The following is a 10,417-nucleotide window of genomic DNA, read 5'->3' as shown; positions in this document are numbered from 1 at the left end:
ACACACACACACACACACACATTTGCACTCGGTAAACCACCTGGACCACGCATGGTTTCCCATGCACAAGCATTTGAACGCATTGGTGCGTACACACGCTTTCTCCCCTTGTCGACTAACAATCATCCATTCTCTCCTCTCCTCTCCTCTCCTCATCCTCTCTCTCTCCCTTATCTTATTCCCTCCCTCCCTCCCTCACCTCCTGCTCTCCTCCCAGGTGTGTCTGACGCTCACTGCCAAGCGAATGGCCAAGAAGAACTGTCTAGTAAAGAACCTGGAGGCCGTAGAAACTCTGGGCTCCACCTCCACCATCTGCTCCGACAAGACGGGCACGCTGACCCAGAACCGCATGACCGTGGCCCACATGTGGTTCGACAACCAGATCCACGAGGCGGACACCACCGAGCACCAGACTGGTAAGACAGAGAGTGGACGGAGGGAAAGAGAGGGAGAGTGTTTGGGAATACAAAGGGAGAGTGTACCTGCCGAAATTCATCTGTCCAATGTTCACGCCGCCAGCCAAAATTGTTTTCACTAGCGCTCGGAATAATTCAGCAGTGGTATGCAGTGGGTGGCACAACCCTCAGATATACACACATATCTTCCACCAGGATTCCTTGGCAAGACTATTGCTGTGGAACCGATTGGATTTCTGTGTCTCACCAAACGGCTACAAATCGACAGAGATGGCAAAAGTACTCACTTCCCATACTTAAGTAGAAGTACAGATACTTGCGTTGAAAATACTCTGGTAAAAGTAGAAGTACTGATTTAACTTCTTTACTCAAGTAAAAGTAACAGTACAGGCTTGGAAATTTACTTAAAGTATAAAAGTAAAAGTAGACTTGCGAATGACACCCTTCCATTTTTATGCAAAGCTCCCTGGACCACACACATGTTACTAGAGTGCTGAGGACCTTTAGTGGACATGGAAAAAGGCTCTTTATATGCTGGTTGCTACATTTTGAATGGATGTCTGCTAATAGGCCTAAAACATCACATATTTGATTATTGTGACAGAGACTGGGACTCCAGGTTAATAAGATTCTGACGGATTAGCAAGATATGTTTTCAATTGTGATTATGTGAGAATTCAAACATGAGCCCTCTAACTTACGTTTGAGAGGTTTGAGACATTAACGTTCATCAGCCCAAAATAAGGTTGATTTGAGACAAGACAAAGTAACGTTAATGTTAACTTAAGTGGGCTTGAAAATAAGAATGGCCTTGAGTAACGTTAACGTTACTAGAGCACTTTAACACTATATCAAGTTACTGAATTAGTTTTTAATAATAAGCTATACATGCAGATATTGTATCAGCTAGTAATAGATTATTTTCAAATAAAAAGAACGCTCTCTAACCTTAACGTTACTTGGGTTACTCAACTAAATGCTAGAGAACCAAAGCATGGTCATTGCTAGCAGGAGAACAAATGTAACTGACCATTAATGTAAACTTAATAAAGTTACTAAAACAAACAACGAACATAAAGATGCATTTACATCTGTGTTTTTCAAATTGGATGGTAAATTATTGAAAGCCAGCAGTTCGTGGTGTTTCGGTTGGCTCAATTTGCAGCACATTATAACAATAAATCAGGGTAACTCAAGACCCCTTTGCTTTGAGACGGGGTCCTGATCACCCTGTCGGGGTTGTATTCGCTATAACGACCGCCTCGCTCCGCATTATCCCTTACGTATATTCCCATCCAATTAGATTGCATTTGGTATTGATGTTGCAAAAAATAATAATGGTAATGTCCCTGAAATTATTTGAAACTAAAGTAACAAGCCAATTTTGTAAAATGTAAGGAGTAGAAAGTACAAATATTTGTGTTAAAAGTGTAAGGAGTAAAAGTAAAAAGTTGGCACAGCAAATAAATAGTAAAGTAAAATAAAAATATCTACTTCCTCTCTCTGGAAACTGAGCCAAATAAGCTTTTAGCAATAACCAACAGGTTTGGAAGAAAGAAATAGATGTTCTATGCATACTAATGAGGATTAAGTCCGGCAATGCAATCATACAAGGAATAGCTTGCATTGCTGTACATCTGAAACTGTGCAAGTGCTGAAAAAGAAAACAGTGTCTTCATCTTTTTTTCAGGACGACAGAGTCCTTTTTGCAACTATTGCAGGTTTTGCAGCTTTTTGCACCTCACTTTGTCAAGTTCAGCAACTCCAGCCACTGTTTGCCTCTGTGTACTTAATGTATGTTGCATGATGCTATTATATTCTGTTTGCACAATAACAGTGACAGTGACCACTCCAGAGAGTCTAAACCATAATGAAAAATGAATGCAGCGGAGTGAAGGTCATTTTCAGTGCAATTGAATGGGACAGATAACATTTTGATAGAACTTTTTTCAAACAACTTGTATTTTATGAGACATTCTAGTTTAAAATTAATGACATTCTCCAGACTTGGGAATTGAAAAAATCACTGATGTCAAGGAATAAGTGATTGCTCAACTTAACTGACCCCGCTTCTGTTATTTCGCTACAATATCCAGTGCCACTCTGTGAACCAAGAGTTAAGTCACTGGCATAAATACTGCATAAGCCCTCATTTAAAAAAAAAAAAGTCTAACACAGCTGCCTCTGCCATTCTCTCAGGTTTGGGTTTTGACAAGAGCTCTGCTACCTGGGCTGCTCTATCTCGTGTGGCTGGTCTGTGCAACAGAGCTGATTTCAAAGGCGGACAGGAGGAATTTCCCATCCTGATGGTATAAACCTCCACCCCCCCCACATACACACACACACATACACACACATGCAGCAAACAGCGTATTTCCAAACCATGTTTGTTTGCATACTTGATTTTGCGATAAGGTGAAGCTAATGACATCAGGACAATGGCAGGTGAGCTGTCACTTAAAAAAAAGCAGAGGTGGTATTCTGATTACTTGATTTTACTGTAAGCTTTTTGCAGAATGGAGAAATCCGGTTTTATTGCACTTAAAAAGCTAGCAAAACCTATAGCACTGCACTTTTTTTTTTATAAACACTTGAAATGGTTTGTATTTAACATTTTAATGTGAAAAGTAACTAATAGTTGTTATATAAAGTAGTATTAGTTAGCAATATTTTGAAATGTGGTGGAGGTACGCACTGTATAATGGACATATCCTCACCCACATGGCACAAAAAACATCCCATAGAAATGATTCGTCAGTTCAATACACAGGTGCGCTACACACACTGGACTACATGCTAAGCCTCACACACACACACACACACACACACACACACACACACACACACACACACACACACACACACACACACACACACACACACACACACACACACACACAGAATAATTCAACGCACCCCTGGAAATAACTCCTCCACACCGATACACAAACACACACTGCTGGGTAGGTAAGTCAATAATATTCCAGGGGTCTACCAACTGCTATCATCCAGCCTATGCTACATTGACCTGAAGGAATTCTCCGTGTGGCTCTCAGCGACAGGGTAACAGCTTCTTGACTCCGGTGGGAGCAGGCCCTGCCAATGCAGCCTCTCTGCCCCTGAGGTGCCTTGGTTTCCTCCCTGCATTAAGTAACAGCCATATCTCCTGACAGCACTCAAACATAGCAGTCACAGCCCAGGCTCCACTACCATTACAAGAACAAGTCTATATCTGCACACGCAAAAAACAGAGAAATGGAATTTCCTTGATCTATTTATTCATTCATGACAAGGCACAAACAAGGACGAATCCTGCGGAGCCCCTGTCCTTGTTTTGCAGCTGTTCATGAATGAATAAACAGGAGCAAAGAGGAATCTCTTGTCTTGGTCGGCCCCTGTTGGTATATTGGCCATCAGGTCATTCAGCTCAGCGTGGATTTTAATAATTTGGCTCCAAGAGCGGGATGAAATGCAGTGATCATCATGGAATTTTATTAAGGCAGATTTTACAGGTTATCAGAACAGAATTTTTTTCTCCTAAATGATGCAAGCAACACACAAGCAACTTTGTCACATATGTTGACATCCTACTTTACCGGTAGTCTCTTCCGGCAATAGATGTTGCGCTCTGTGTGGGATCTCCTGCACAGAGCACAACATCTATTGCCGGAAGAGCCTACTGGTCAAGTAGTGACGAAGGAGCAAGAAGCGAGAGAACAGAAGAAGCGATCAATGAAATGGCAGAATTTTTGGTTAACATCGAACGACGATGAGTGGCACAAAAGTTTGCCATACATACACAGACAAGGTGCTACAACTAATGGGGAAGAATCAGAGAGCTAGCTAACAGCGCTAGCAACAGAGAGTAGAAGCCATCAGGCAAGAGCTATTTAAATAAACTCCTGGTGTACTTACAAACTTTCTAATGCCTCGTTTTATGAGTACAGAACCTATTTGTACTACTGTACAAGTTTAGTACCATTCCGGGCATTATTAGTGGAGTAATTTACGAGATACACAGTTGGTTCCATTAGCGCCTGCACTAACCCACTCCGCTGATAGCACTACCTCGCCTAATGTTAGACAAAAGGAAAAAAAACTTATGGGAAGTTGTTTGGCTGAAGGTGATGGTTCAAAGGACCCCAGGGTGAAATTACTCTGAACTATCCCTTTAAACAAAATGGGCACACTTAACACATTTTATTCTATAATTTTAGTTTTCATGTTTCAAGATGATTCAACATCATCTTCCTATCAAATCCCACAATATTTCCAACATAGTTTTTCAACTCTTCATATCTGGGGTCTTTTATATCCATATCCTTAAAAAATTCCCTTAAGAACAATGTAAACAGCATTCAAGGTAAACTAATCAGCTGTGTATTTCCTGAAGAAATTCAACTGCTTCAATCAAATTGTTCTTCATCCACTAAACTGAAAAGGTAAACTATTTTTGCACTAGGTTTTGTCATTACTTCTGCATTAAATTGATACATTACTTTAAAACCAAGATGGCCAGATTAGAAGAGCTGGTGATGCAGATGATACTCAGCTGGCTGTATCATTATTGACAACCATAATGGAAGTAAAGGAAGTCCTCTCAGGTACCACTTTATTTAGTTAGAGTTCCCTTCCACTGCAGTGTGATAAACACAGGCAGTGAGACAGACAACACTCATTTCTTAATATGCATATTTGAGTGACTGTGCTAATGTGCGGCTGTGTTTCCCCAGAGGGAGACAGCGGGGGACGCATCAGAGTCAGCTCTGTTGAAATGCATCGAGCTGTGTTGTGGGAGTGTTCGGGAAATGAGAGCTAGAAACCTCAAAGTGGCAGAGATCCCCTTCAACTCCACCAACAAATACCAGGTAGGTACTGCATGGGTCTTATGTAGCATCATGGCTTTGTGCTTGAAGTGTTGCTGATGTAAGCCTACACTGAAATCCTCCTAACCCATTTACAGACCACTCAACAGGGGCGGAGCAGGGCAGTGGCTTCTGGGGTTCCAGGCCGAAATGTTTTCTCAAAAGCCCCAAATCTTTTAGGACATATGTAAAGTCTGTAGCGAGCTCCAGTTTCAAGATAGAGGAAAGCTAGATATTAGATTAGATTAGATTATACAGATTTAGTTGATCCCAAATTAGGAAATTTCAGTGCTACAGCAGCAACATACCAGACACACAGCACCCATACAGAATATACAATAAATAATCAATATGATAAAATACAAGAACAAATATTCAAAAAATAAAGATAAAAAAATACAAATTGGGAATAAAAATGTACATCTACTTCAATAATTTAGTATTGATGTCATATGAAACCAAATAACGTTCCAAAGTTAGGTTAAGTGTTTTTAAGATAATTTCAGTGAGGGAAAAATAAACGGGCATGGCCATATTCAAAGGGATCCCCTGACCTCTCACTCCCAGACATCTGAATAAAAATGGGTTCTATGGATACCCACAAGTCTCCCCTTTACAGTCATGCTTGATTTATGGTTATCACATATTACGTGCAGGTTTCCCTTTGCAACTATTGCACATGGTTTACAGATTTGTAGGCATTCTGTTATCAAATTGCTTGAAAAATTGTGTAAAAAGCTGACGTGAATTGGGAAAACAAGCATCCCCCCAGCACCCCCGATTGGGCGCATGTGCATTTGCTATTCAAACAATGTAGGTGCAGGATGGGAAATTAACATCTGCGCCAGTCTTAAAATAGCAAAAACACTTCCGTTGGGCCTTGCCCAAAGTAGATTGCTTTAAAACATTTAGATTTTCATTTATTTGTGAATCAATTTTTGAACTTTTCTTTTTGCTATTCATAATCATTTAGATATTGACTTTTTAAATCTTATTTTGCTTATTAATTTTAATTTTGTACTTAATGTATTTATTTGTTGGATAATTCTGTTAGTGCTCTTTGAATTGACAATATTATGTTTTAAACGATGCCTTTCCAAGACTTGGAAAACCTTTTTGTCTGCATGCTTTGAGTGAATCATGCATATTCATTTTTAACCTTCTTCCATTCGAGGAAGGCGGCCTGAACATGCATGCTCTTTGACAGTGAGACCCTGCTTTAGATTCATACTGTTGCACACATTTGTGCTTGGAAGCTGCCCAACAGGCCACAAGCACAACACTGTTATCTGCAGAGAAGCTGCCGCAGTGTTGCATTGTGTGCTACTTATGATAGAAAGATACATGTGGTTACTACCTGCTTGGATTTTGGCTGCTCAGAAGATGCCCTGTCACTACCTTTTAATACATAGACAGAAATCCCTCTTGTTTGAGATGGTCACAGCTAAAAGACTTTGGCTTTGGGTAGGGTTGGGTGGGACAATATAGTGTTTGATGCACTGAGTGTAAATACTTTAAAATACCTTTTAATAAAATTGGAAAACCACAAGAAGCTCTATGTGGTATTTTACACACTAGGGGTCCTCAAAATTTTTAGAACAGCTTAAGGCCTTTGCACATAGCTTTTAAACATGCAAACAATACTAAGCTATTAAAATAACTGACACATTCATGTATTTAGACATAATGTTTTAATGTTAACATACATGTGGCACAGTGAATCCTTAAGATAAACTGTATCTGTGGAGGGCTAGCTTAGGGCTAGCTTACCAGTAAGCCTATCATCAATGGTCCAACATATCCAACATACAAATGTATTTGCTAATATGTTGGATATGTTAATAGACAAGAGAAGATTAGAATTTGAAACTGCAATCTGCTACATTTCTGATAACGTCAAACTATGAACAAGCACATTTTGCCTGGTGCTTCCACTTCACAGTCGATTAAAAAACACATGGAATGATTATACATGTTTTAAAATCTCTCGACAACAACAACAACAACAACAAAGCATTATTTCCTGGGTGGTAGTGGAATTTTGTGCTATTTGACTGTACACAATAATCACCATAACACAGGCACTCCTGAGGGGTCTTCAGTTGAGCTGCATGCTCTGTTACATCCTGTAGAAGTCGACAGCAACACTAGCAAAACATGCAAAGTTAATATTAAACTATGAAAGTCATCACAAAGAGCTTTAACGCCTTGCTCAAGTGCAAGGCAACAATTAAGACAGGGAGAACGTTTCTGCTTTCCACAGCCAGTCTTTCCTGTCTGTCTAGAGATTTGAACCAGCATATGTATAACACAACAGTGATGTTGGAGCAAACCAAGGGCTTCCTGCATGCATTTTGTGCACCTGTTCCCTGACTTAAAATTGGAACATCTGTTTTGGGGGAAGAAAAAAAGCAATTTTGCTCTGGTTTTCTGAGATTAGATATGCTGTGAGTCGGATACAAATTACCTGGGGGTGTGTGTGTGTGTGTGTGTGTGTGTGTGTGTGTGTGTGTGTGTGTAAATTTATGTGGGGGAACCAGTAATGCAAGGTGTAACACTACAGGAACACATGTGTGTGAATGAATGTTGCTTCAATACAGGGAATATATATTACTCACAATGTGCACATAGTCAAGTTTGCTTTAATAAGGTTTTTATTTCAAACCACTTAAAAAAAATATGACACAAGAGTGATTGCTGGTGTGGAAATTAATTGTGGAGCGTTACTAAGGCGCATGTCTGTCCTGAGCCTTTTTCTTACTAGAACAGAACCATTTAAGACCAGCCATAAACTACATGTCGCCTCTTGTTTTAATATAAATCCGGTCATGTTATGTAATGAACAATCTTTCAACATTCTCCCTATTTTTTTAAGCTCTCTGTCCATGAAGTGGAGGACAATCCCTCTGGTCATATTCTGGTCATGAAGGGAGCGCCGGAGAGAATCTTGGACAGGTTGGTTATTGATAACAGATCGATTATATGTCTTACAAGTGAGGTAGCACAAAATGTCTACCACTTTTTTTTAATTTCATCCTTCTCTTCCAGGAATGTAGTCAAAATTGGCCACTCATCTTGACAGCTGACAATAAATCTACATGTTTTTTATAAATATTATTGCAAACAAACTCCATTGAATTGATCCTAGGAACAAATGTATCTGAAAACCTTACATAGCTCATTTCTCCCGAATACTATTGAAAACCATGTAGAAAATATTTTAAAAAACTGTTAACTCACTGGTGAAAATAGTCCTCAACAAATTCACTATTCACTCCTGTCCAGCCGACAGGGTTAGAGAAATCATAAGGTATTGGGAGAAACACTTCGGGGGTTTTGGTCCTTTTAGTGAATTTGTTGAACTGAAATAAATATAGAATAACACCCATTCTCCGGGTCTGCGTTCCGACTGCGTTGTGGTTTTGTTCTGTCCTCCGCTACGCGCCTTACCACACCGAGCATCTCAGACGCGCCCAGTGGAAAATAGGGGTAACAGTCGTATGCTTTAAATGTTTTTGTTATTGCATATTCGTTGGGGTTAAGGTGCTGAAGATATTTCTGTTCCCACATGGGACACTATCAGTCTTTCCTTTGGTCATATTATTGTTATTATTATTTACTCTTTTTATTTATTATTATTATTTGGTCACACTATGAATAATGTCACATCTATCTTGGCCCAAGCCTAGCCCAGTTTCCCTTATGGTAAGGCCAAAACCTCCTTTACATCAACCATTATCACCCAATGATTTTTAGCTTGACTTCACTCCTATCCAGATAGAGATTGTATTATTAGCAGTAATAAAATGTATCATTCTGTTGCGCTTTAAATTGAAAATAATATCATGTTTTAAAAGATGCATTTTGAAGGCTTAAAAACAAAAACAAAATTTTTAAAAAATGTACATGCTTTTTACAGCACTTTGTTAACACAATTGCTAACAAGAAAGATATTTTATTATTAGCAGTAACAGCGGTAAAAGTGTTATTAATAAATGTTTTACAGGTGCAGTAGGATTATGATCCACGGCCAGGAGCTGCCACTTGATGAAACCTGGAGAGAGTCTTTCCAGAATGCCTATATGGAGCTGGGAGGACTGGGAGAGAGAGTTCTGGGTATGTCAGCCTGGAGTGAAGCAGCGGGAGACCACACTCACATTTTATTATCTCCTTGGTAAAGAGGGTAGTTAGACCACATGTCAATATATAGTGCTGAAAGTTTTTTAGGCAAAGGTGTGTTCAAAGACAAAGGATTTAGCACTGCAGCTTTTGGGCCCTATCATGCACCTGGCATCATGCAGCCCAAAGCCTGACCCAAGTGTCTTTGTTAGTTTAAGATGGACACAGTTGTTAATTTCCAGTCCTGCGCCCGCATTGTTTAAATAGCAAATGCACCTGAGCCCATCTTTGCGCCCATGGGCGTGCTGGTCTCACAGAGAAGGTGTGTTCAGATGCAATCTGGGCATATTGCTATCTTGAGGCAGCGGGAAGTTATCCATTGACCAAAATAAACCTGGTCTAAAGTCAGTTACGCAGCATTTCATTGTTATTTTAACAGCAAATTAGTAAAATGGGCCTAGGCTTGTGAACAACGCGCACACACTATGGTTGTTTCACAAACACAGGGACGCGCAGCAGCACACACATGGAAAAGATTACAAATAAAGACATGACGGTACAAATCCGCCATCATAATAGCAATGCGCCAAGGTACAAACACGCCTGGCTTTTAAAGTAAATGGGAGAGGACACTCTGATTGGTTTATTGCGTGTTACACCCAAAACACACGTATGAATTAATGAAGACATCAAGTGCAACCCTTTTTAAGCACACACAGACAGACTTTTTTTTCCACCGTCAAACTAGCAAAAGTGGATTTGGACTTACTTTTTTTTTTTTAAATAGGGCCTTTGTGCATATATTTTGTTGTTTTATTTATAAATGTGCCAGATGAGCTAATACAAAGCTAATTAAGACCACACACAACTCTCTCTTGTATGTTCAGAGGATTGTGGCGCTCGGCATCTTTCGCACGCAGAAAGTTGAGTGAAGACAATTACCTCTTCTCAAGAGTCCATCATGCTTTTTTAATCCTCTGTGTCCTCCTTGGCTACTAGCAACTGTGTGGGGGAAGG

General features: G+C 39.8%; 1 protein-coding gene across 2 annotated transcripts in view; it reads left to right on the top strand.

Moving 5' to 3' along the window:
- atp1a2a (ATPase Na+/K+ transporting subunit alpha 2a) overlaps positions 1–10,417 on the top strand; it is a 45,908-nt gene that overhangs the window by 16,075 nt on the left and 19,416 nt on the right. For both annotated transcript variants that reach the window (XM_032532427.1, XM_032532426.1), the window contains exons 9-13: positions 218–416; positions 2,616–2,725; positions 5,150–5,284; positions 8,157–8,236; positions 9,288–9,397. In XM_032532427.1, coding sequence (XP_032388318.1) covers positions 218–416; positions 2,616–2,725; positions 5,150–5,284; positions 8,157–8,236; positions 9,288–9,397 — 634 coding nt within the window. The remainder of the gene's footprint in view (positions 1–217; positions 417–2,615; positions 2,726–5,149; positions 5,285–8,156; positions 8,237–9,287; positions 9,398–10,417) is intronic.

Source organism: Etheostoma spectabile, chromosome 12 (genome assembly GCF_008692095.1).
Source record: "Etheostoma spectabile isolate EspeVRDwgs_2016 chromosome 12, UIUC_Espe_1.0, whole genome shotgun sequence".
Taxonomy (NCBI): domain Eukaryota; kingdom Metazoa; phylum Chordata; class Actinopteri; order Perciformes; family Percidae; genus Etheostoma; species Etheostoma spectabile.
The sequence above is the reverse complement of the archived record's forward strand: the minus strand, read 5'-3'. Positions and strand labels throughout refer to the sequence as shown.